General features: G+C 41.1%; 4 protein-coding genes across 6 annotated transcripts in view; 2 read left to right on the plus strand and 2 right to left on the minus strand.

The window, feature by feature from the left end:
• Nucleotides 1-997: 997 nt before the first annotated feature.
• On the plus strand, nucleotides 998-10,031 carry smyd1b (SET and MYND domain containing 1b). 2 transcript variants are annotated; one of them, XM_083783943.1, is made up of 10 exons: nucleotides 998-1,234; nucleotides 2,482-2,658; nucleotides 3,011-3,224; nucleotides 3,698-3,828; nucleotides 4,214-4,252; nucleotides 4,776-4,977; nucleotides 7,394-7,486; nucleotides 7,852-8,015; nucleotides 8,337-8,505; nucleotides 9,629-10,031. In XM_083783943.1, the coding sequence occupies exons 1-10, from the start codon at nucleotides 1,113-1,115 to the stop codon at nucleotides 9,806-9,808; spliced, it is 1,491 nt and encodes a 496-aa protein (XP_083640069.1). In that variant the 5' UTR covers nucleotides 998-1,112; the 3' UTR covers nucleotides 9,809-10,031. The 2 variants fall into 2 exon arrangements, with proteins under 2 accessions (XP_083640069.1, XP_083640070.1); XM_083783944.1 differs by lacking the exon at nucleotides 4,214-4,252 and having other exon boundaries at nucleotides 999-1,234.
• Nucleotides 10,032-10,177: 146 nt separating this feature from the next.
• LOC310872202 (fatty acid-binding protein, liver-type-like) lies at nucleotides 10,178-11,740 on the minus strand. 2 transcript variants are annotated; one of them, XR_014570355.1, is made up of 4 exons: nucleotides 11,663-11,740; nucleotides 10,909-11,081; nucleotides 10,497-10,734; nucleotides 10,290-10,307 (listed from the first exon to the last, which is right to left on the minus strand). XR_014570355.1 is itself a non-coding variant. In XM_083783946.1 (3 exons), exons 1-3 carry the CDS (start codon nucleotides 11,727-11,729, stop codon nucleotides 10,600-10,602), a joined length of 375 nt encoding a protein of 124 aa, XP_083640072.1. In that variant the 5' UTR covers nucleotides 11,730-11,740; the 3' UTR covers nucleotides 10,178-10,599. The 2 variants fall into 2 exon arrangements, 1 of the variants encoding a protein (XP_083640072.1); XM_083783946.1 differs by having other exon boundaries at nucleotides 10,178-10,734.
• Nucleotides 11,741-15,541: 3,801 nt separating this feature from the next.
• LOC310872222 (isotocin-neurophysin IT 1-like) lies at nucleotides 15,542-18,616 on the minus strand (the record flags this gene model as incomplete). The annotated part of the gene is made up of 3 exons (XM_083783974.1): nucleotides 15,542-15,681; nucleotides 16,405-16,609; nucleotides 18,497-18,616. 3 exons carry the CDS (start codon nucleotides 18,614-18,616, stop codon nucleotides 15,542-15,544), a joined length of 465 nt encoding a protein of 154 aa, XP_083640100.1.
• Nucleotides 18,617-22,985: 4,369 nt separating this feature from the next.
• The window catches only part of znf366 (zinc finger protein 366), a gene marked incomplete at its 3' end in the record, with an annotated part of 10,150 nt that continues 7,623 nt past the window's right edge, over nucleotides 22,986-25,512 (plus strand). Inside the window, exon 1 of the mRNA XM_083783347.1 lies at nucleotides 22,986-23,094. The remainder of the gene's footprint in view (nucleotides 23,095-25,512) is intronic.

Below are 25,512 nucleotides of genomic sequence, written 5' to 3' on the forward strand. Positions count from 1 at the left end.
AAGAGAGGTTCAAAGAGACAGCCAGGGTCACCAAAGAAGCTGTGGATAGCTGTAAAATCAGCTGGAGACACACACTGGATCAAATATGACAATATGAAGCTCTTGTCCTTGAGGAGATGAATCCATGCCTCAAGCACTATTCCTCATCCCCCAGCTTGTTTGGGTGACAACTCCCAGAGTTTTGCAGACCCCCAGGAAGGTGGAATTGTAGGCCACCTGTCTTTCAATGTCAACTTCCCCCTGGGTTTGGCCACAGGAATCTTGGACCATAGACATAGAGAACATCAGCTCACTGTGTGTCCAGGTGTCAGTGCTGCACTCACTGGTAAGGCAGCCAGAGATATGATATTCCAGGTATCGGCCAAGGAGCACCAGATCTCAGAGTCCTGGACAATGCCCCAGGTATGACTGTGTTGTACGCAATCACTGGTCTCTTCTGCCATTGCTTATATTTTGATAGTAGATAGTAGTCACACCCCAATTAGAATTAAATTTAGACAGAAAGAACGAGAGAGAGAGGGGGGGGGGGGGTCAGAAAGTGAGAGAGACATACTGTAAGTAATAGAACTTGCCAGAAGTGAATGGAGTGACAGATGGGAGTGGCCCTGTCTCTGTCAAGCTACCAGCAGCTGTCTAACGTCACCATGGCCGACCCCTGTGACAGCTGAGGCACAAAAATACCCCACAGGACCTCGCACCTACCAACTCACGATAGGGGTGAGGAAGTTCTGTTTGTTAATTTTATATTCACTAAGATGTCTGAAATAGTTGTTGAATCACAGAGGGGTCCTTCGATTGGCAGTTGAATAGAGGCGAAAGACAATTATGACCCCTCTATTCAAGACAATTTGTTTCTCATTCGCAATGCAAATGTCACCTCATCCCCTTTCTGTCACTTGGCACCCTTCACGGGGTGATGGGCTATTTTAAGACATTTGGTTTGGAATGTGCAGTTGTCATGCTGGAGGATAAGAGGACATAGATTGTAGGAGGACCTCAACTTTAACCAACCCCTGAACAGTAGTATAGCCTCTCAACCCTGTCTCTGACGCTCTTCTACTCTCATCTGTTGGCCTGACAAACATCTCTCTGGAACCAGCAGCACAGCTATCATGGAGAACGTGGAGGTATTTGACTCACCTGGAAAAGGGAGAGGTCTGAAGAACACCAAGGAGTTTTGGGCTGGAGATGTTATTTTCTCAGAGCCCAGCTTTGCTGCTGTGGTATTCGACAGGTACAGTACATGGCTTGTGTGCACGTGTTTGCTCGTCTTCAGTCATGTGTTCAGGTTTAACAATGGTAGCTGAGTTGTGGTTGTGTGTTTGATCACTTCTTTCCATAAAATATATGCTTAACAAGCCAAGGGTAGTGCAGTTAATCATTTTATAAAACTATTTTCAAACTGTGATTCAATCTCATTTAAAGGATTGGTTTCTATAGGGATCCAGTCAATCACGCACGCACGCACACACACACACACACACACACACACACACACACACACACACACACACACACACACACACACACACACACACACACACACACACACACACACACACACACACACACACACACACACACACACACACACACACACACACACACACACACACACACCCACACACACACACACACACACACCATGCTTCTTGAACTGAGGTATATCTCTGAGATTTGTTCCTGCAGTTCATGCATTACCTAAACATTTGTGTGTGTCCAGAGGGTTTCAAGCTTGCCACAGACAGCCATTCACTTTCATTAGGTTATGGACCCTGTTTCAAATTATTCCCTGTTATAAAAAGGTGTTTTGGTTTAAATTACAATTTACAATTTAGGCATTTAGCAGACGCATCTCTCTTCATCCAGAGTGGTAATACATCAAATACATAATTAAATATGTATAACAAATTAATGTCTATACATGACTTGATTGTACATTATGCGAATTGCCACACACTCACTATCCTGACACACTTTATTTAGAAAAATAGTATTCCAGCTGTCTTTGCTGCCATTGTCAGCAGCAAAGACAGCTGGTCTTTTCTTCTAATTAAATCTGTGCAGAAACCCTTTTTTACTGATTACTGTTTTTCCCCTCTATTTGGAATAACTACATAGTTTTTATTATAATAATTGTATGAAGTTAAAGTACACCTCTTTTGGCAAGGGCACAGAACACATCAATTGCAGATTGCAGATTACAGATTGATCAGTGTTTTGAAAGGAGAATGCATTTTGTCCTTGGGGGATGGGAGGATAGAGGTGTCACAAGTTGGTCATATATGTCATTCGCACCTTGATAAGAGTTGAATTGGCTCTGCCTGTGTGTCTATTTATAGAATACAACATGGGACCATGAGCATCATGTCTTTACTTACTTTAGCTACCCCTCTAATCCTTCCATCACTCAACCGTTTGCTTCACTTTTTGAAATATGCCTATTCTTATTGCTTCTTTCTTTCCTCCCCCCCTCTGTAGCCTAGCAAGCCGCATCTGCCACAGCTGTTTCCGCAGTCAGCCCAAGCTCCAGCGATGTGGTCAGTGTAAATTTGCCCAGTACTGTGACCGTACCTGCCAGCGTGCCGCCTGGGACGAACACAAGAACGAATGTGGCGCAATTAAGACGTACGGCAAGGTGCCCAATGAGAGCATCCGGTAAGCAGCATGCAGGGCCTGAGCAAAAAGTGACTGTGTGGAGGACTCAGATGCATGGATTCATGCATTATCACCTTATGAATACATTATGCAGAAGTTATCGAAATGTATTTTTGAATCTTTTCAAATAGCCAAAGTTTAAATAGGGCTGAAGTGGTTAGCCTAATGTATGTAAATCAAAGCGCCCCTCAAAAATAACAGACGTTTCTGAAATCAATGTGTGAGAGAGTAGCTACGTTACCCTGTAATGTTACACCTATCATTAATCATGAGCCCCTGCATGAAGTGCTGTATAGGCCTGCCCTATGAGGTGATGCATCTTTAATTTTTTTCTTCCTTTAATTGTGCCCAGCATGGTGGCTCGCATCTTCTGGCGTCTGGACAAGGAAGGCAGCGTGGTGTCTGACACACAGATGACAACACTGGATGACTTGGAGGACCACGTGTCCAACATGCCTGAGGACGACCATAAGGAGCTCAGGGTAGACATCCACAACTTCCTGGACTACTGGCCGCGCAACTCCAAGCAGCACAATACCAATGAAGTCTCACACCTCCTAGGAGTGGTTCGTTATTCACTATCTATCTATCTATCTATCTATCTATCTATCTATCTATCTATCTATCTATCTATCTATCTATCTATCTATCTATCTATCTATCTATCTATCTATCTATCTATCTATCTATCTAGCTGTCATCTTTGTGTCACACCTATAGTACCGTCACAATTAATTATCACTGATTACTTATTATTTTGAATGCATGCATTCATCTGTATAAAGCAGTTGGATGAAATGATCATAAATTACTTTAAACCTGGCATCCCTATTTTATATCAGGGCACAGCAAAATCCTCAGTCTTAATTTATCCATTTGCAACTCAGTCTGAGAGTGTACTCAAGTACAGCGTGTACAAGATGTAACCAAATGGAACTTACAGCGTTACAGGTCCAATTGATTAGATATTCACGCTCTCTGAGTTAAACAGAGTATTTTACTGTGCAGTTATCTATAATCCCTCTGCTTTGTCCCTCAGGTCGCATGTAATGGCTTCGGTGTGAGTGACCAGCGGGGTCTTAATGCAGTAGGCGTGGGTCTGTTCCCTAACCTGTGTCTCGTCAACCACGACTGCTGTCCCAACTGCACTGTCATCCTCAACCACGGCAAGTATGTACAAACACCTTTGACTTCTGTTGAGCAGCATATTCAGCAATAACCATTATCTGCTCTAATCAAGACTTTCTGCTGGAGCTAATAGCTTCATATATATTTTTGGTTCAAAGTCAGCCAGTAAGTTTTGGCTGTTAAAATTGTTTATAGATAGAAGTATAAAAATATTTATTATGATATTATGTAGTATCTTTTCTCAAATGCAGATCCTTTTGCAGTGTCTATGTGTGAGCATGTGTGTGTGTGTGTGTGTGTGTGTGTGTGTGTGTGTGTGTGGCTTGTATACATATTCCGTATAGTGTGTTCATAGTGTGTGAATATGTTGTGTCCATGTGCAGTCATGTTGTGTTTGGTGTAAACTGCTCCCTGCTTTGTCTTTCAGTCAATCAGCTCTGAATACTATGTTTCACTCTCAACGGAGGTGCGTTGACTACACCTCCTCCACTTTGGCCCCGTTTATATGTATAATTAATAATCCATCAAAACATTCATTCCCATTTGGATCACAATCCCTCACATAAAACATCTAACTACATAATAACCCCTTTCCTTTCCATCACTTGTGTAAAAATAAAATAGTGGTAGGTTTGACTTGATGCCCTGATGCTCTATGAATGCATCACTGTATAGCTTGCAATTTGAATGCTCTAACCTTTGCCCTATCTAATTTAGCATCACACAGAGGGATAATAATCTAGATGGCCTTTTGTAGCATTAGCTGTCCCTGCTTATTTTTCATGGCTCTCTTCCACTCTATCAACTTTCTTTTCATGTTTGGTCTTTCGTGACTGTCTTGTTTGTCTGTGCCTCTCTGCACTATATCATCTGATGCTACACAGAGTGTTGAGTGTGAAGCCTTTCTACTTCGTTGTACCAAGAAGAAAAGATTTGTCGGATCATGAAAACTAAACAAGGCAATTCCTAAATGTTGACCCCTTCCCCAGGATTGAGCTGCGGGCCCTGGGTAGGATCCCAGAGGGAGAGGAGCTGACGGTGGCCTATGTGGACTTCCTGAACTTGACAGAGGACCGTCAAAGGCAACTGAAGGCGCAGTACTTCTTTGACTGCACGTGTCAGGCATGCAAGGACCACTTAAAAGACGATTTAAAGCTTGCAGGAAAGGTACCAGTGGAAGGAGAAGAAAAGGTTTGTGCTAAGACTATTGGTGATTTAAAAAAAATCACACCCGTGTGAAGTGAGTGTTGCAACTCCGTGTGTGTGTGTGTGTGGGGGGGGGGGGGGTCCTGTGGGTCTGAGTTCCAGACCCACAGGAACGCACCCAGGGTGCCGGCCCGATTCCGGCAAGCCGCCCGCGTCCGAAACAAATGACAGTTACCATGTGGGGGTCCCTCTACTGTACCCTCTATTGTACTGTCACTGTACTGTACTGGCACACCCGAAATCATACAGTTAATATGTGCGTGTGTGTACGTGTGGTTAGGTTAGGTTGCGCACAGGTGGTGAAAAACAACCGTGCTGTTTTCATGCTCAGACGCACCCACCCAGCCAGCCAGCCAGCCACCCACAAGTCTAACCAATCTTATTTTAATACAATATAACTAGTACATCTGCAATATGGTTCTATAGGCAGTGGTGGAACGCAACTAAGTACATTTACTCAAGTACTGTAATAGGTACAATTTTGAGGTATTTTTACTTTCATACTTCTACTCCTCTATATCTCAATGGCAAATATTGTACTTTTACGCCACTATAATTATTCGAAAACTAGTTACTTTGTACTAGATTTGATTACAAACCACTTCAGACCATTGGCAATTTGAAAATAGCAGATTTACAAGCTCACAACACATTGCTTTTCTTTTTTTATATACATTTCAGCACCTTATGCATAATGAGTAGTTTCTATTTTTTTATTGATACTTTTACTTAAGCAAAACATGTGAGTACTTGTTCCATCAGTGGTTGGAGGTAGTCTTTCCTAGCCTGGTTAATAAACCAGACCGAATCAAGTCTTTCCTGCTCTTCCATTCAGAACTTTAGACTCTAGTCTGTTCAGGTAGGACGACACCTACTGGTTGACAATGAGTCTGCAGCTCATAATCCCAACTGTAATTCAGTTTTGTTTTTGGAAGCCAGGGTTCAAGTTCCAGGTGTAATCTCTCCCCTTTGGGCCAGGACATAAAACTTGGCTATAAAATCCTCTTCAGTTATAAATATGGTATCAACAAATATGGTATTTTTATTTGATAAATTCATGATACAATTCAATTCACCAAGGTGCGTAGTAGCCTACAATAGAATAATCATCAAGATACTGCCAAGTCATGAGACTAAATTCTATTATGGTACCAAAATAAATAATTGCCGCATAGCTAAAGTATCTAAATGATAACGCATATGTCTTCAGCATGTCTTGGTTTTGCCAGAGAAAAAGTCCAGGCATCACTATGGTTGGCCACTTCATGTCCTTAACCACTTTTAAAGAGATGCACCACAGACGTTAGCCATGTATCTAATCAGCAGGCTGCAGTGAGACTAATCAGTGCATGATGTACTGTTAGTCTGTTACATAATGCCTTGACGTGTCTTACCTTATGACCTTTCATGACCGTACTGTTTGAAATAGAAGGCATTACAGTTCTGTCAACACAATTATCCAGTCCATTGTGTGTGTGCATGTGCGTGCGAGCGTGTGTGTGTGTGTGTTTGAGTGAGTGACAGAGAGAGGGGTATGTATTCTATGTCTAGAGTTATTATTAGTATGTACCAGGGATTGTCAACAGCTTTAGGGTCAACTCATTCAAGGGGGGAGGGTTGTTAATGACCACCTGTTTGTTTTCCATTTTCTAACAATTACATAAACATGGATACATTAAATTACATGTTTTATAATTGTCTTTGGTAAGAAAAGAACAGTTAACCACTTAAGCCCTATTTTATACTTTGGCTATCAAAATATACCCGATCTACAAGGCAAGCTCACAACACATCGCAGCATGTTATGAGCTGTAGATTAGATCTTGTATAGGCCTAGATGTTGTGCATTAGCTTTGCTATTTTTGTAAAGTTTCAAAGTCTTGAAACATTCTTTGTTATTAGGGGTTTGTTTTATGTAGCCTGCAATGTCTTGTCTAAGGACTCCAGGGTTAAAGTGCTACTGATTAAAAGGATACACTGATAAGTGAAAGAGCATTGAGATGCCATTAGCCTGGGCTGGGACACTGGGTTCTTTAGTCAGTCAAGTCTTCAAGATAAAGCCTTTGAAATCATGTTTGAATGACAAAGCTAATTATTCAGATATTCCATAGTCCATATTTTCATGGTGTATTTCAGTGTGAACTGCGAATATAATGGTGTTGTCACCTATAATGAAAAGATACTTTTCGCTATAGCATATTGTCAATATGGATCCAGTAAACTACTTAATCAGCCAAACTCAAAATAACCGATCTACAAACATCGCGTCACTATGTGATTTATTTTGAGCTTATAGATCTGCTATTGTCAGTACTCCATACAATGTAGTATATAAAGTGGTTTTGTCTTGTCGCAAATCTTTTCATGCCTTCATTCAAAGATTATATTTCCCCATATTCAGATAACCGAAGAACAAGTGAAGGAAGCAACAGAGTATTGCTATAAGATGATGCAGAAGATGGAAAAGGCTCGTTTAGATGGTGAATACCATCAGGTACTGTAGAGCTTACATTCATAGATATGCATGGATTCCCTTAGATCAGTGATTCGCAACCATTTTAATATCAAGGGCCCCTAGTTTGATGTGCGATATTTTAGCTCACGGATCCCAATCTACAATGCAACAAATTCAGTTTTCATTTAACCGAGCGTGTACAAATGTAACCAGTTTGGTGCCATATGTACACGCTCAGAGTAACCATCTATAGGTTCCATTCAGATCCTAATTTTCAATCATTTACTGTAGCTTGGGATACCCTTGAACCCCCTCAAGTTCAAATGAAGACAAGGAACACTTGCTTTTTGCTCATCAGCTGATCTATCCCACTTTGCACTCCGTTTCTACCATCTCTTTCTCAGGTGGTGAGGATATGCAGCGACTGCATGGAGAAGGTGGAGCCAATTTTGGCGAACACTCACATCTACTTACTGAGAATCTGGGCCACGTACAGTGAAGTGCAGGCATACCTGCAGTTCAACAACGACGCCGCGGAATATTCACGCAGAATGGTGGAAGGATACTTGTGAGTACGATAAAGAATACAATAGGGCACAACTGTAGTTCCCATTTCCAGAAGGTGGCATAAACATGTCATGTTCCATGTCGATCAGTTTCTCATATAGTTTCATTTGATTGGCTCGGCAGCAGCGTTGAACTGGAAACAGTTCAAATCTGCCATGGAACAGGAAACTTTTTCCACCTTCTGGATAAGGGATCTGCTGCACAAAGCATTATTGTTAATCACATGACAAAATGTAATCTAGAAGCCAGAAATAGATATTTTTTTAAATACTGGTGGTAGCAAGCATTTGTGCACATGGCTTAATTTGAACCCTTCCCACAGGAAACTGTATCCCCCCAACAACGCAGCCATGGGTATGGCTGCCATGCGGGCAGGCGTGGCCCACTGGCAGGCCGGGCGCATAGAAGTTGGCCATGGGTTGATCTGCAAGGCCTTCCAGATTCTGTTGGTCAGCCATGGTCCCACACATCCCATCACAAAGGACCTGGAGGTAAGCACTAGGCCTCGAAGGTGGTAGGGGGTCGCCAGCAAAAACTAAAAGCTTAAAGGGACACTCCACCCTTTTTGCAAAAAAATATCTTTATGTGTGTAATATGTGGTTTTAGATATTTTAGATTGTAGCAGTGAGCCCAGTGTCTCTGATGTCATGGACAATGGTCTCCCTTCCTTCCTGGACTACAATTCCCAAAATACTTTGGTGCACTGCTCCTCCTTGTGGATAGGAGAGGTCTGTCTTACTGAGTACACATGTAGTCCAGGAACTAGGAAGTAAGTGATCCCAGTGTCCATGACATCAGAGACACTGGGCTCACCGATACAATCTAAAATATCTAAAACCATATTACACACATAAAGAACCCCAGGAAAGTGTTCTAATGCTCCTAAATGTCATTAACATATTTTTTAGCAAAAAGGGTGAAGTGTCCCTTTAACCACTTTAACCCTATATTTATATCAGTATATTAGCCATTTGAAAATAGACGATCTACAACCTGAGCTTGTAGATCTATTTTTAAAAGATCTAGCATTTTTTTTCTCATGAAACATTAACACAAAACTATGGGGCTCTGCCTGACAAATATTCATGTTTGAAGGTCCTTTACCATTCATTGTCTCACAGTAGACATCTTTTAGATACTCTGCAAGAATACATGACACGCTGTGCAAGAAAATAAAAATTACTGTGCAGTATGCAAAGCCAGTAGACATTTTATTTCCCACACCAGATCATGGTACAAGTAGCGTTTGATTTGATGGGGAGGAATAGTCTGGTGTCTTGTAAGGTTATTTTCCCCCCCAATGAATACAGAGAGATTACTTAAAGTTACCAGCCATCTATAAGCTCACAACATGCCCACATTTGAGTATGCTTTTACCATAATAGGGGTTAAGCAAGCAATGCCCCTCATTAGGTTTGTTGGGACCAGGGCAGCAGAAAAACAGTCAGTTTCCAAAAGTTCACATTAGCATCGGTTGAAGTGGCAGGACAGTAGCCAACTAGCCACAAGACAACATTGTAAAGTTTCACTGTAGTACTATACAGTACAGTGGACATCTTTTCCACTGTGGTGACTGACACTAATCTCTGGCCTCTTCTCCCTCCCCACCCATAGCAAATACGCCAACAGACAGAGATGGAGATAAGGATGTTCCATCAGAACGAGTACATGTACTTCCAGATGAGAGAGAAAGCTCTAGCGAACAGACCAATGTCCATGATGAACGAACCTACTGTGGAAGACAATATTAAGAACCTCTTTCATCGCAGGAAGGAAAGAAATCCAACAACATAGTATTACAATCCCATTTGGGGGTGTGCATCTAGTGGCTAAGCAGATTCTGCATTTACCACCACACGTGGTCATTGAGTCACCAGTTGAGCAACCAGTTGAGTTGAGTCCCTCAGCCCCTATACTGCCAACTAGAAGAAATCCCAGTAGCTTCCCCTGGAGAATACCAAGTTATAAGGATGTTTTGTTTTTGTAAACATTTGATTAAATAAAAGGGCTAACACAACCTTGAGTGCAGTTCTTTTACAACCATGAATATAGCAGCACATTTAGAGTGCTTTATAAGTAGAATCCACTTTTGTTTACATGGCTCCAGTATAACACTTGGCTCTTTACAGCACAGGTCTGCCTCTACCTTTGAAAGCATATTATACCCCCCCCCCCCCCCCCCCCCCGAATAAAAGAATCAAAGTTCTGCCTTTACAACTTTTATTATCCAAGTAGTGGAGGTTTACATTCGCTTGCTTATCCTCTTGTATACAATGCCAGCCAGTGTCATAATCTGAAAAGGAAGAAGTGACAGACGTCATTTGAGGAAACGCATACAAATGATAAAAAAAAAAAAAAAAACATTTGAGTTTGCCAACTTGTACATCTGCCATTTTTGAAAAAAAATAAGAATCACACCAGTGTGAAGTGAGGGGCACTCTTATCATAAATCACACCAGCCAATCACAATTTGCATCCTCACTTTTAGCTTCAATAAAATGTACTTTGCTCAGCCAAGCACAAGCCAAAAGTCATGTTTGTGTTGACACAAATCTGGAAAGCTGAAGGCAATTGTAGAATCATCTTCAGGTCTTATGGGTTAAATTAACCCTCCTGCCATTACTCACATGGGCAATCGTGTTCTCATCCACCAGTTCTGTGACGGAGTCAATTCCTTTCAGGGTAACCTTCAGCTTGTTGCCCTCACGCATAACGACACCCTTAGAGACAAAAGCCAGTAGACCATAAGTCAAATGCATAAACCATGCTGTAATCCATTTGTGCCAAGGAGTCTGAATACCAATGTTCTTGTTTCGCATAGGACGACATGCAGCCTTTACTTTACTACCAAACTTGAGTGGCTCTACAAATTCAGGCGAAATGTTGCGCATTACCTTGCACTTCTCTCCTGTGATGGTCTCCAGCTCAGCCTCCTGTCCAATGGTGAAGTTGTTAACAAGGACCTTTGAACCAGTAGTAACTGTTACTTTAAAGTTGTCACCGGTCTCCTCAATCTCAGAAATGCTCTTCACATCTTTGCCCTTCTGGATGAGTTCATCAGGGAGACCTGGGAAAGGAGGTTTAGGTTTCAGAACTCATTCATATTGTGCATCATCCCGTTGCCTTTATACATCAATGTATGAGTCAACAATCAGCTGCACTATAATACAGAGCCAGCCCAGCCATCATGCAGATAACCTAGTGCACCATGAGGGGAGGGATGCCCACTAGCAGCATGCATTTTATTTATTCGTTCTAACTCATATACAAATTATACATATTTTGATGTAATTGAAAAAGCTCCCTGAAATTTTAAGTTTACAAATCTAAGTTTGGGGGTTCACTACACACCCCTTTGACTGCACCATTTTTTGGTTTAGCCCAGTAGTAAGGAAAATCTTGCCTAAGGCACCAATTTGCTCTGATAAGATACTGATAATCACTGATAATAGCCATAAACAATTTCCTTTAGAAGTGCCAAAAGGACATAAATGCAACCACATTCCTTTTCTAGTCTTGAAGAAACATGTAGCTTTAAAGTAATTTGACCAAGTCTCAACAGTTCACTGCTATATCAATCTGTCCATTATGTAGCCAAGCAATGCAATACAATTTCCAAACAGAACATCACAACATTTCAAGTCTTACCAATGGCCTTCATGAAAGGCTCAAAGTTCTCCTGAGACTCCAGCTGGTATTTTCCAGAGAAAGACATGGTGGAGCTGGTTGACTGATGAGCAAGCAAGGTAGGATAGTCTGGTTATCAGCCCACTTTATACTCTTTCCTCCCACCTCTGCAATTATTAACCACAGCTGTGTCCAATTAAGGCTGGGCCAGCCCACATCTAGCAGAGCTCAAAGATAAGGACTAAAGAGGGTATATGGTGCATAGATAATATGGATAAAAAGAACATCATAGAAGGTTACCGTCCTAAAAGTAATGTCATGTGACAGTGTCTGTAGACATTCATTATATAATATATAATATTCAAAAAAAATTCTAAGTCAGTAGTTCTGAAACATTTTCATGTCAACCCCCAAATTGATAATTTGGCCACGGATCCCCATATGTGCCAGGGACACCCATAACCATAAGAGAACATCTGTTATTAATTTTTTAATAAATTATTCCATAATGAGCTTGTAGATAAAAAATATAAAATAGGGTCAAACTATTCCTTATTTTGCTGGGAACCCACTGGAACCCTTTCAACAATCCTGAAGCCATTACCCATTAATGTAAGTGCACATATTATCCCGTTTACCCAGTGTTGCTCAGATCATTTATTGCAGGGGTGTAATAGACACAAAGTACTTGGATACCAGTCTATGCAATCATGGTCACTGTTTCCTAAACAGTGGGTCGGGAACATTTTGGGTTTGGGAACCAGTAGTCATCTCCATTTTTGGGCAAGGTTTCAGCTAAGGCCTGCACTGAATTAAAAGTTCTAAAAAGATAAATATGTATAAAATGTTTCGAAGCTTCGACTGACTATCCCCGGACACACCAGTCACCGCTATGGTAAAGACAGACAGACTTCAACTTTATCAAAAGCTTACAACACGTTCCAGCTTATTTTCATCTGCTAGTGGCTCAGTGGTTATAAGTGATGAAATAGTAATAGATATTTGTAGCACCAAAGCAGCAGACTGTTGTGTGAGGATAGTTTTCAGGCTGCAGACTAGAAGTCAGTTACAGTAACTAAAGCTTCATGTATTGTCCTTTCCTTCCTTCATCCTCTTCCCTCCTCCCTCCCTTCGGTGACCTTGGCCTCTCGCCATATGCTCTTTTCTCTTTCTCAAACTTCCTTTCCTCCTTCCTCTTTCTATTTTCATCTGCTCTGTCCTTCCTCTTGTGTGATGATTTGCAACTGCAATTGGTATTTGGTACACTCCTTTTTCACTCTGCACCGAATCCCAAAATAGCCGATCTACAAGCTCACAACAGGTGGCAAGGTAATGCGTTGTGAATTTGCAGATCTGCTATTTTGGCAAATGTTCCCCCCCAGGGTTAGGGTGTGTTGGGGTTCAAATAGTCATCACAAGCTATGAATAAACTTAACTTCGTGGGTCGTGGACATTTGAGCTGTTCTATAAGAGTTCTGATATACCTTTGGATCATCCTTATATTTTGTATTAAAAAAAACTCAATATACTGTTTTACAGCTTGTGTCAAATCAATTAAACCAAAAATGCAACTATCTCCCGGTACTTAAGGAAAATTCAGTTTAGATCAATCTGGGAACCCATCTGCAAAAAAAAAAAAAAAAAACAGCACCCTCTGCTGTTTGTTCGGTAGCACAGCACAGAATCAGTTTTATCTTTGTGTGCTGTATGTGAACCGATAAGAACTGCTTGAGTTCGAGAACAGAAGAGAGCCGAGTTTTATTGAACCTTTTGTTAACCAGGGCAGATCAGGGCTGGCATAGTAGTCTGGGGATGGGCACAATGCCACCTGACAGCCCTCCAGTATTGCGGGTTTGACTCCCGACGACCTTTGCTGCGTGTCACTCCCCATCTCTCTCTCTCCCCACCCCTTTAAACTATATGGAACAGCTGTGTATCTATACGGCCTTTCTGAAAACGTTTAACTTACTTTGCAGTGCTTGCGCCATGTCAAGCCAGGATTTGTAAAAAGGGTCACCTATAAAAGGAAACTCTTACCTAAAGAAATGTCCCCTTTCTAGTAACCAGAGCAGTCACGATAAGGAGGAGCAACTCTCTGAAACTTTGCTGACATCATGGACTGCAACTCAGGTGATGATACTGCACCTAAAGTGAATGTCACTGTGATAAGCCTCCTGGGGGGGGAAAGAAGAAAACAATCTACTTGCAGCTTGCAAAGTCATGCACATAATACTACAATCAATGCAGAATATTAAGCTCCCAATATGTCTTCAATAATATTGATACAGTGCTATACAGTATATCTGACCATATATACTATACATATATTCTTTTAATGTTTTTTGTGTTTTAGTGTGTTTTGATTACAAAACATTTCATTCATCAATGACAAGAGGCTTATGGCTTATCACAAGACAGTTAAACCTGTGACAGGTTGGGAGTGACCAACTAGGGGGGCATGGTTCAAAGGTGACTGCTGCTTATGATAACAACGATAACTGTTGCAATGGTGATACAACGAACCAATCGTGTCGGGTTCTCATACTACGATCTGATAAGGCTTTGGTTGGTACAGTGTTTTGGCTCTGACTGGGCCAGGCTAATCAGTTCTCGTGTTACTGACTGACTGACGTTAACTAAGGACAGAACGATCAAAACTCCAGGCTATGGGATGTAGTGAGCCGAGTATGAAAAGTATGTCCTATCTAAAGTAATAATGTCTTACTGTAACACATGCTGTTTACATTTCTGACTAATAAAGTATTCAATCTGGAGAAAGCTGCTCAAGGATCAACATAATACACATTGAAATATTTGTTATGACTCTCACTGTAAACGTCAAAAAGAACAGAGTCATAATGTGTGATAGACCATTTTACTGCACAAGACACTACCATTAACTTTCCCACAGTTTCACATGATATTTCACATACAACTTACAGCCATATGCTAGGTTTCACATAGCGTTGTTTTGATATAAAACATGATTTACAAGTTTTATAGCTTTGAAGTAGAGTTGAAGTTCTACAGTTGCATGCTGCCCAGCTGTTATAGCAGTATTTCCCAAACATAGGTGGTGAGTGGCGACCCATCGTGAATCCATTTTCATGGGTCACGAGTTAAAAAAAAAAGAAAATGTTTTCAGAAGAATTTCAGAAAAATGATATTATTTTCAAAAGAGTTTCAGAAATTAAATACATTTATATACTTCAAACACCTCACATTGACCTACTTGATCCTGCTGTCCCGCACAGGAAATTCGGTTTCAGCTCAAACTAGCTGATCAATGCTCACATTTAAAAGGTGCAGAGCAGCTAGGTGCCTTGATCAAGGACACTTTGACCAGTCAGTATTTGACACATTGCTGGTCAGGCTTGGAATCGTACTTGAAGTTGGGACAACTGGGGACTGCTGTTCCCCAGGCAAGCTCTGTCGCTGTTCAGCTATGCCACCCGACTATTACATGATCTTCTACAATCTAGATTGTTATTTTCACTATTTTTGAAGTGATTCATTCATAATGTATTTCTGTACATTTGGGTCCTGGGGAGACACCACATTTCTCTTCTGGGTCTCAGGCTGAAAAGGTTCGGGAACCCCTGGAGAAAAAGAATGCTGCATTTTATATACTGAACTCTCTCAAGCTTTTATTCCCACATACAGATATCAATACGACACACACCTTTGTTGGTATTCATCACTATTTCTATACAATAAAAATATATTACTATAACAAAGGCACTCTACACAGACTGAACTCGGGGTCCTATTTGGTGAGGTTGCCAGGTGAGAAAAGAAAAGAGACACAAAGAATAAGGGAATGGTTGGGATGAATTACAACCATTCCGTCGCTACACCTGAACAATCTCCCATGGACCCCTAGCTGTTCGCGGAGGTAGCTCATTGGTGGATTCGATGAGGAGCGGTGCGGCTAGCCAAGCGCAGGAGCCTCAGGATGATGTCACTAGTGTCTTCATATTGGTCGGTTTGATCGTCACCTTCTTCCTCACTTAGACAGCTGGGGTCTGTGCTGCAGCTCTCTAGAACAGGATTGTTTAGAGTGAATTATCAAAATTATATATTGTCACATGATTTTGGGGGGTCCCCAGAAGACAGTGAAGTGACAATTTAAAGATTTTAAGACTTTTTTAATACAAAAGAAAGAAAGAAAAGAGAAAGAAAGACATTTATTTATTTAAAACTGGTCAAATATTGGCCAAATTGTCAAATAATATAAGCAACAAATGTGAAAATCTACAAGCTCACGCGTCACGACGCGTCGTTGTGAGCTTGTAAACTAAAAAACAGCACACAAAGTTATCAGCAGCACTTGAAATTGATATGTTTCAACTTTCAACCCCTTCCTCTGCATTTCTGAGACATGGGTTTGAAGTCTGATTTTAAGACTATTTTAATGGTTAGCTGCACGTGAACTTGCTAGATTCTGTTGATCGACTTTTTAACCACTTAAAACCTATATAGCCTACAGTTAGATTGCTATTTTCGCAGAATGATCGGCTTTATGTGGTTAATTGATTAATCACCTGAACCCCAGTGTCCCTATTCTGGGGGACGAACATTGTGCGAAAAATTCACATCTCACAATCGGGTTTCAATCAAATGTCTTAGGACTTATTATAATCATTATGTTCATAATTTCACTAATACTATAATTTATTTAATCTTTTCTTGACTGAGTCTAGACGGTTTAGCTTCTCTGGTTCCAAAATGATGACTGTGATCCTTGAAGACATTTCCCTTACCTGTATCACAGCAGAGTCCTGAGGCAGCACAGCGTCCCCCCTCAGATCCACAGGGTTTCCCTCCTGTCTGGCAGGGAGTGAGCAGGTAATTCTCCTCTAAACAGCTGGCTGTCTCAGGGGAGCCCAGCAAACAGCCCAGTCCATCCCCACAACAGATACTGGGGCCAAAGCAGCGACCCCTGTCGCCAGGGCCACATGACATGCACTAGAGATGGAGACAGGGAATAGCTGTTTAACCCATTAAGACCTGCGAGGCAGATTCTACAAATGCCTTTTAAATCAGGAGTTCTCATTCCAAAAATAGGCAGATGTACAAGCTTGCAGCGCACCACGAAGTGATGTATTGTGAGCAATGAGCATGTATATCTGCGTGTATAGCTGCTTGTATAGCTGCAAAAATCTATAATGATGTAATTGCCAGATTTAAATGTGATATTCCAGGACACAGGTAATATAAGAATATTTACATTATTGATTTTCCCGCTGCAAATGTTTGCTGGCACATTTCTCCAGGTCTGACAGGTTTTATTTACTCTACTCTTTCATCTGTTTGTTCAAAGATTTTACGCTCTTTCAAGTGACAAAAAACATTTCAGATTCTTTTTTTTCTTTTTCATTTCGTGAAATGCTGGTGTGGCATGTTGTACAAGACTGCGTTAACAAAAACATAATGAAAAGGAATAGTACTGGCATGAAATGAAATAAAATAATATTATTACATGAGGTGCAAATAAAAAATAAGGTTTAAAAGGTACAGGTAAAACACTAATCCTCTAGCAGCAGAATGTTCCATGGAAAATGTGTAGAATTGGGGGGGGGGGGGGGGGGGGGGCATATTATTATGTACTAGAAGTGCAGGTAAGCATGAGAAAAACAAGCATGGTTATTTATAGATGAATGACAGTTCATTTTCCCCTTTGTTTAGTTTTTTCCACGTCTGTATTCAGGGCTCTGACAGCCGCAGGGAAAATGCTCCTGCTAAACCTTGAGCCCAGGGCTGTGTGTGACACTAGATCCAAGTGAACATTTTCAGCACGCAATCAAGGCCAGCCAAAATACATTTTAGTCGACGAAACAAAATCAACCTTTCAGATGACTAAAATATGACTATACTAAATTACATTTTGTTCAAAAGACTTGACTAAAACTAAATCAAAATGTGCTGTCAAAATCAACACTGCCATGGTTATCCAAATTTACAGTGTATTTGTAACACTTGTTCGAGTCTTCATGAAAAATACAATGCATTGCATTACATGCTGTACATTCACAAGGAAGGCACTGCCAACCTGCTCATCAGCTGGGGCTCAGTGTCTTGCTCAACGACGATATCTGACCCACGATATCTGACCCGCCCTCTCTAGTCTCTACCTCCTGAGCCACTGCCACAGTGCCACCACACAAATAACACCATAAGAAACCCTCCAGCTCCCAGCCGCCCTCTCTACCTCCTGAGCCACTGCTACCCCACAAATAACACCATCATTTACTTTGGGATATCGTTGCTGTAGGACAGAAACCTCTTATATCCTTTATCAAAAGTAGCAGCAGAGGCCCAGGCCGTAGCGTAACGGTCTGGGCACCGGACTGGTGATCCAGTCGCGGTGTGCCGCGGGTTCGACTCCCGGACCCGACACGGCCCCTACCGCATGTCATCCCCCCATCTCTCTCCCGTTTCCTGTCAGCCTACTTTCTATCCCTTAAAAAAAAATCAATAAAGGCGTAAGCCGCAAAAAATATCTTAAAAAAAAAAAAAAAGTAGCAGCAGATCATGGCCTGGGCCGATGGCGTAACAGTCTGGGCACCTAGCATGTTGCGGGTTCGAATCCTGATCCCCACAACCTTTGCTGCGTGTCACTACCCATCTCTCCCCCCATTTCTTGTCAGTCTAACTGTCCTACAAATGAACGCATAAAAGCCCAAAAACAAATCTTAAAAAAAGTTCGACAAGCTCTAAAAAAGGCGCAAAGCTTGTAGATCTGCTACTTTTGACGTTTTGGAATTTTAATCCTGTAAAGTAACAGTTTTGGACGTATGAGGTTTCCACCCGACCGAGACGATATTAAATTAGAGATTGTTGATGGCAGCTCACCTTTCGCTGTGGGGCGTCCATGATGGATCTTTTCCCTCCAATAGGGCAGTTGGAGATGTAGCAGGCTGAGCACAGCGACAGGAGGAAGAGTAGGCACATAGACACAGCCGCACCAGTCATCTCTATATGTTTAGGAGATGAACACAGAGAGCAAAACCATGGTTTGAGTTGTTTAAAAAAAGACCATTCATCATATAGAGAAAGTATAGCATCGCAATCACATCGCAGCACTTTGTGAGATTGTAGCTCTGAATTTGGGTTTCTTTTAAATTACAATTAGAAAATGGAGACGCCAGGGTTAAATGTGTAATTAAATTGTTAAATTAGCAAACATAAATATCAAGCATATCAGACTGTCAAATGTCCTAAAAGGAAATGCATGTATTTAATTCAGCCTGGCCAGAAGCAGGGATTAAAACATATCCCTACCAGCGATAAAATGAATGACCAGAGAATGACCACCCCAGCAAATTGAACCCTGACAAAAACTGAAAGTACCCGGAGGACAGACAACATATTATAGAACGCTTAATAATAACCAGATACCTGCAAAAACCACAGCATACTCACTTGTTGCGTGTTCCCTTGATGCTCAGTACAGTTCAAAAGTGTTTCAGAGCGCTCCAAGATGCTTTGTCCACTCCTCTGTTCTGGACATCCTTTATATACTTCTTTTGAGAAGTGACACGGAACGCTAAAGAGTCACTTAGCGATCATTAATGAAGCTATTTTAGTGATTGCCAGCTCCATTAATGAGGATGGCCTTTGTGCGGGGGGGGTCAGAGGCCTAGACAGTGCTGCAGCCTGCTTAGGATCTTGGTATTGCGAATCATTAGCGAAGGTCTTGTGGTCCGTGACCATGCATGTTATAGAGGAGAGAAGGACAGAAGGTCAAAGGTGAATTTGAGACAATGGGGGCATGATATGGTTCCGAAACATAGTCCACTGGATTATGCAGTAGGGCCGGAGACGGTGGCAGTATGCTATTGATAAAATGGTGCATTTATATAGCGCTGTACGTTCATCCAAAGTACTTTACAATGTGCATTACATTCACCCATTCACACACTCCAAGGGTACGAAGAACAGTGGCAAGGTAATGAGAAGCGGTGTGTAGGAAGAAAGGCTGTAAAAGCACTTTTTGCTGGATAAATGATAAAAACCAAAAGCGTTGAGCTCGCTGCCCTCCTCAGCCCTCTCAGCAGAGTCACTATCGGACATGACAACGATGGGGTCAGTGCTGGGTGGTATTGTGATAAGGTACAGTGCATGGCCACACACACACACACACACACACACACACACACACACACACACACACACACACACACACACACACACACACACACACACACACACACACACACACACACACACACACACACACACACACACACACACACACACACACACACACACACTCAAACAGCAACGGCGGAGAAGCTTGCTCAAAGACACTTCAACACAAACCCAAGGGGTGCCAGCCGGGTATTGAACATACTGTGTGTGTGATATGTATATGGACACTTGTTTTACATCCAAACTTATGAAATATCAGCTTCTTGTGGAACGTATTATGGCCTTGGGATATAACTGTCAACTTATTGTCCTTGTATTTGGAAGTCTGGGCCATGTCCATAAACTTGTGCTCAGGGGTCTGCAATTGCGTGGATTGCAAAAAACAAATGCAAAAAAGCTGGCTAAATAATGTTCTGTCTCAGCTACTATGGGCAGTCTGTCTATCTGGAGAAGGCGTTAATTTATCCCTAGGTGGCTTAAAAAACCCAAAACAAACATCCTGTCTAGTAGTGTCAAGTAATAGTATGTAATCTATGCTATATATATCTTTTATTTTCCCTCTGTGTGTTAAGCATGTGCAGCAGTATCTGGTTGGACCGTAACCTAATTCTGATCAGTGTTTGGGTCTATTGTATTACGCCTCTTGTGCAGATCCAAATAAAATAATTCAAATGTGTGTGTGTGTGTGTGTGTGTGTGTGTGTGTGTGTGTGTGTGTGTGTGTGTGTGTGTGTGAGGGTGTGTGTGTGTGTGTGTGTGTGTGTGTGTGTGTGTGTGTGTGTGAGACGACACATCACACCTGTATGTCAAATGCTTTTCCTAATTCAGTTTTACATATAATATATGTAAAACCTATACATATAAAAAACATATACACACATAGTATGTGTGTATATGTATGTAGGCCTATGTGTATGTATATGTATATATATATGTGTATGTAGTTTTTTTATGTGATTCTATGCTTTGTTATTTCTGATGTTCTTGATGTTGTTTTTGATTGTTGTTTCTGTAAAGCACTTTGTAACTTTATGTTTGGAAAGGTGCTATATAAATAAAATGCATTCATTCATGTCAGAGCTCGGCTTAGTAGAGAATGGATATTCATTTTGTAAACAGAACCTTATGTTCAAGCAACTCATTGCCACATCCACACACGCACACACCTGTGTTCGTCATGGTGGTGTGAGTGTCTTACGTATTAATAAAGAATCTAATTACTCACAGGGATTGATACACACATCTTGTCCAGGTCTTAGGTTAATTGACGTAACAAGCCAATTAACAGAGATAAGGATTAGCCACAGTCTAGAAGAGACCGCTTCATTGTTTCAATGAGATGAGCTCAATTACTGAAGCTTCCGCTACCTTTAGGCATAATTTATGCTCCACCGCACGGCGGTGTCGCACGCCAAAGCATGAATAGTATATGAATTGGGCTTTACAATAGGCTACGTCATCTGATTTGATGAAAGACAAAAATGTATCTGATGATATGTTCTTTAGATAACTTCTGTATTTAAGTTAAAGGTGCTGCAAGTGATTTATTTTTCTTCAAAGCTAGTAGTCATTGCAATAGACTGTTCATTCAATAAAAGGAGTCTCTCAGCCTCTCCAGCGCTCTTTAGTAAACAGAAAATACATTTTCAGGTCGGGATACCAATTTCATCCAATCAGGAGAGATAACTCATACAGGATACAGGATGAAAAAGTAATATTTGAAGTGAATAAAGGCTATTCCTCTTTTTTACTCCAGTCCAGTGAGTGTCCAGATCGTGTCTGTTGTTTTTCTATGTCTTGATCCTGTTTAATCCGTGTGAGCACCTTTTAAATGTTTTACTATAGTCATCTTTTTACCTCCTGTCTGTGAACACATGGTTATTCTTGTTTTTGAGTGGTGCAACCACTCCAAGGAACAGCAATGTCCGTGTACACCTATGTGTTCACCTATGTATGTATGTATTAATGAGCACGAGTATGACTGAGTACCAGTGGGGGCGCTGTTTGCCAGAAACAGAGAGAGAGAGAGAGATAGTAGTAGTGCTGCACTGTTGCCTGCTAATGAGAGAGAGAGAGAGAGAGAGAGAGAGAGAGAGAGGAGAGGAGGGGGGGGGAGTTGCACCACTCAGTTCACACAGGTGTGATTTCTTTCTTACAGTGTCAGGTGAAGCATGTGGGGGAAAGAAGCCCTTTCTTGCCCCCCGGTGGCTGTGTTCACACATGGCATGTGTCATGTTAGTGTGAAATGTTCTGTAGTTAGCATCTGTCATCCACATGAAATAATAACACACTACAGTAGGGCTGCATATTGTTTTCTTAGCGATTATTCTATCAGATCCTAATTGAATTGAGAAGAGAGATTTGTTTGGTACATAAACGAATCAAAGTGAAATAATTCTAATTGATATTTTATAATCAATTTAGTCAATTAGTTAACCAATTTATTGTATTTAAAATAATAATAAATCAATTTATATTACATTATTTTTTACAAGATGTTACATACATTTGTTTGATTAAGTTTTGCATCTGTAGTCAAGAGATGCCTACTGTAGGTTTTTGTTCATAAAGGGAATGCATTACATTAAGATCATCTGCTGTGCTCTCTTATGGAATTTGATAAAACTCACTTACATCTAAGCAGTGGAAGTCCATGTACAGGCTGTCACTCTGCTCTGGTGCCCTAGACAGATCTAAAATGATTTGAAATATGTGAATCCTACATAATATTTACCATATTTAATGACTTGACATTCTTTCACATTTCCGTTACATTGTTGTTTTTCCTCATTTGGAATGTCAAATGAGTTTGTAGTAGTCTAACTGTTAAAAATGTTCTGAGCATAAAAAAAGACAAAAGCTTGCATGCCAATTGGTTATCATGGTCCAAAACACATCCTCCATAAATACATAAATTGCAGCAAATATTCAAGCAGTGTGGCTCTTCTGGATGATTGTTCACTATCTCTAGTTCTTCCCAAAGCATGTGTAAATCCCTTTTTCATAGAGAAATGTAGATGTGTATCTAGTGTTTCCTTATTTTTCTGCAGGAAGGCACATAGGCTTGTTGACTTCCTCTCCCCTCCCTTCCTTCCTTCTCTCCGAAGGTACTCATCTGAAAAATGAGAACAAAGTGATTGTTCCTGTTCTCTTTCTTAAGTCACTTCAAATGCTCTCCGCAGACAGACGGCTCATTGTCAGGAGAGGTGCACGGCCAACACAGGAGCCAGAACGCTGAGACAGGCACACAGCTGCAGCACGCACAGCATCACAGACAATACACTGTGCCACATTGAACTGGTAGGTTACACTCACAGACAAACAAACACACACACACACACACACACACACACACACACACACACACACACACACACACACACACACACACACACACACACACACACACACACACACACACACACACACACACACACACACACACACACACACACACACACACACACTTGCATGGCATTGATTGGCATAAGGATAAGGAGGGGCTTCTGTTAAGTGCCTAGGTTGTGGTGGAATACAGGAATGCGCTGCTGGGGTCTTCTTGGCGCACAAAAGCCTCAGTTATACTTTAGTGTGCCGGTGTTGTTGTGCTCAGTAAATAACAGATATACAAGCTCATCATGGGCTTGTATATCTGCTATGTATGGGTTGTGCAAAGCTGCTTCAAATCTCATGGAAATGGGAGAATAGCAGGCAAAATGTAAAATTTCTCTCTGCACAAATGGTTATTTAATGTAACATGCACAGCCTGGGCATCTTCTATTAAAGCACTATTCCAGTGCTTTATCAGAGTGAGTACAAAAGCTAAACATAATTGTAAATGTGTTCTGCAAGTTAATATGAGTTGGTACTCCTATCTCCAGGAGTACATGTGGCATTACTTTATTTCTGACCAATTTGTTATTTATTTACTTAATTTCAAAACTGAAGAGAAAGCAGGTATATCATGTGCTTTATCTAAAATGAACATCACTTTTCTCCTGGCCTTCATTGTCCTTCCTACTCCTTGTCATCTTTAGCAGTATAATGTATAGATAAATCACTTATTTGAATACTCTTATAATATACTGTGGTCTCGAATAGTGGTGGTTTCTCACAAAAGGGAAAAAAACACTACTATTTACAGTAATAGAATAGAATGTATTGCGTTATTGAGTGTGCTTTTGACTGTAGTGCAGAAGTGATACAGTTCCCCGTTTATCTGTTACTCTATCACTGATCATTATGCATCATTATTGACTTCCCCCTGCCTTTCTACAGTACGTCGTACTGTATATACAGCACCAACATCTCAGCTGCACAGTGCTTCTCTATTATGTACTATATATGACTAATTGCCCTTTAACCAGATATTATTATAATTATTATTATTATCATCATCATCATCATTATTGTTATAATCATTTTCTAATGTTCAAGAATACTTTATTAAAAAAATAGATAAAATAGCCGATCTACAGTACAAGCCTGCATTGCGACGTTGCAAACATGCCCTCTGTTATAGTTCAACAGTAGAAATAGCGCTCACAGGCGACTGCAGGGTTCAAAGCCCAGTTAGGACATTACGGATTGCAGCTTTAACCACTTAAACCCTCAAGACAAGGGGTTTTCAACGTTTTTCAGGCCATGGATCCTTTGGGTGATATAGAAGAAGCAGCTAGGGACCCGCGGCCCCTACTACATACAGTATATTGTTTTGTAGATTAAACTAATGGTCGCCCTAGTGTAGCAGTTAGAGCACACGCCTTGGGTTCGAACCCTGCATGGGGCAACATAGCACGGGCATGCAACGGGTTCCTAACGGCAAATAAAATGGACATTATGTGAATGTGAATGGGGGCGGCAGTGGCTCAGGGGCAGAGTGGCCGGATGGTAACCGCAAGGTTGCCAGTTCAAACCCCCAGAGTTAATGTCGAAGTGTCCTTGAGCAAGGCTTTAATTATAATTATTATTATTCCTTTCTTTTTTTGAAAATTTGGAAATAGGAAAGATGATAGAAATGACAAAAGGTGCAGAGGTGGCTTTGGAGATAAGAATACAAATGTTCAGGGTTACAGGTGCTCCCCCGAAGCCACCCCTCTCAGCTTCCTATACCAGCTCCTATACCAAAAGACATCATTCATATTTGAAATGTTACTATCAAACAAAGGACTAGGAGTTACACTGTTGAACACTCTGAGTCTCTGTACATTTTCCCATCAACACCAAATTTCTGCTGGCTATTGTTCACGCCAGAATATGGATGCTGGCGTTCAAGAGGTTAAGAGGTTAACACATATACACTCAAAGGATCACAATGGGGGAAAAAACCCTCAAGCTTTTCTGTGTTCTTTTGACAGATATACTGTATGAATTTGTGTCAATAAAAAATGATCGAGGTATACAAAACCTAAACATTCAGATAGCAGTGGAGGGCAAAAAGTGGAAGTATCTGTGCAGTCATCAGGGTAAAAACAAAAGTCGAACAGAGGAACAGAGGAAGAGACAGGGAGAAGCGAAAAGTGTGGAGGCGGAGGTGAGCGACATGAGCTAACTTCCTGATTTCAGGAAAGGAGGTATAGGATAAAAGAGATGGTTGAGAAAGAGAGAAGTGACAGGTTTCAGGTTGGCTGTGCTGCAAACATTGCACTGTAAAATCACGAGTGTTCATTTAATTTTCAGGTTTTACGAACACTGCCACATGAATCACCTTGTTGCTCT

This window comes from Protomyctophum parallelum, assembly GCF_964188405.1.
Source record: "Protomyctophum parallelum genome assembly, chromosome: 15".
NCBI classification, from domain to species: domain Eukaryota; kingdom Metazoa; phylum Chordata; class Actinopteri; order Myctophiformes; family Myctophidae; genus Protomyctophum; species Protomyctophum parallelum.

What these genes read in the sequence shown, in the direction of transcription:
- smyd1b (XM_083783943.1), top strand. Translation starts at nt 1,113, where the DNA reads ATGGAGAACGTGGAGGTATTTGACTCACCTGGAAAAGGGAGAGGTCTG. An exon ending in TCTCACACCTCCTAGGAGTG is followed by an intron (nt 3,225 to 3,697) that starts GTTCGTTATTCA and finishes TTTGTCCCTCAG; the next exon opens with GTCGCATGTAATGGCTTCGG. An exon ending in CAGTGGAAGGAGAAGAAAAG is followed by an intron (nt 4,978 to 7,393) that starts GTTTGTGCTAAG and finishes CCCCATATTCAG; the next exon opens with ATAACCGAAGAACAAGTGAA.
- LOC310872202 (XM_083783946.1), bottom strand. Translation starts at nt 11,729, where the DNA reads ATGTCTTTCTCTGGAAAATACCAGCTGGAGTCTCAGGAGAACTTTGAG. An exon ending in GCCTTTCATGAAGGCCATTG is followed by an intron (nt 11,082 to 11,662) that starts GTAAGACTTGAA and finishes CTCCTTTCCCAG; the next exon opens with GTCTCCCTGATGAACTCATC. An exon ending in TCACAGGAGAGAAGTGCAAG is followed by an intron (nt 10,735 to 10,908) that starts GTAATGCGCAAC and finishes TTTGTCTCTAAG; the next exon opens with GGTGTCGTTATGCGTGAGGG.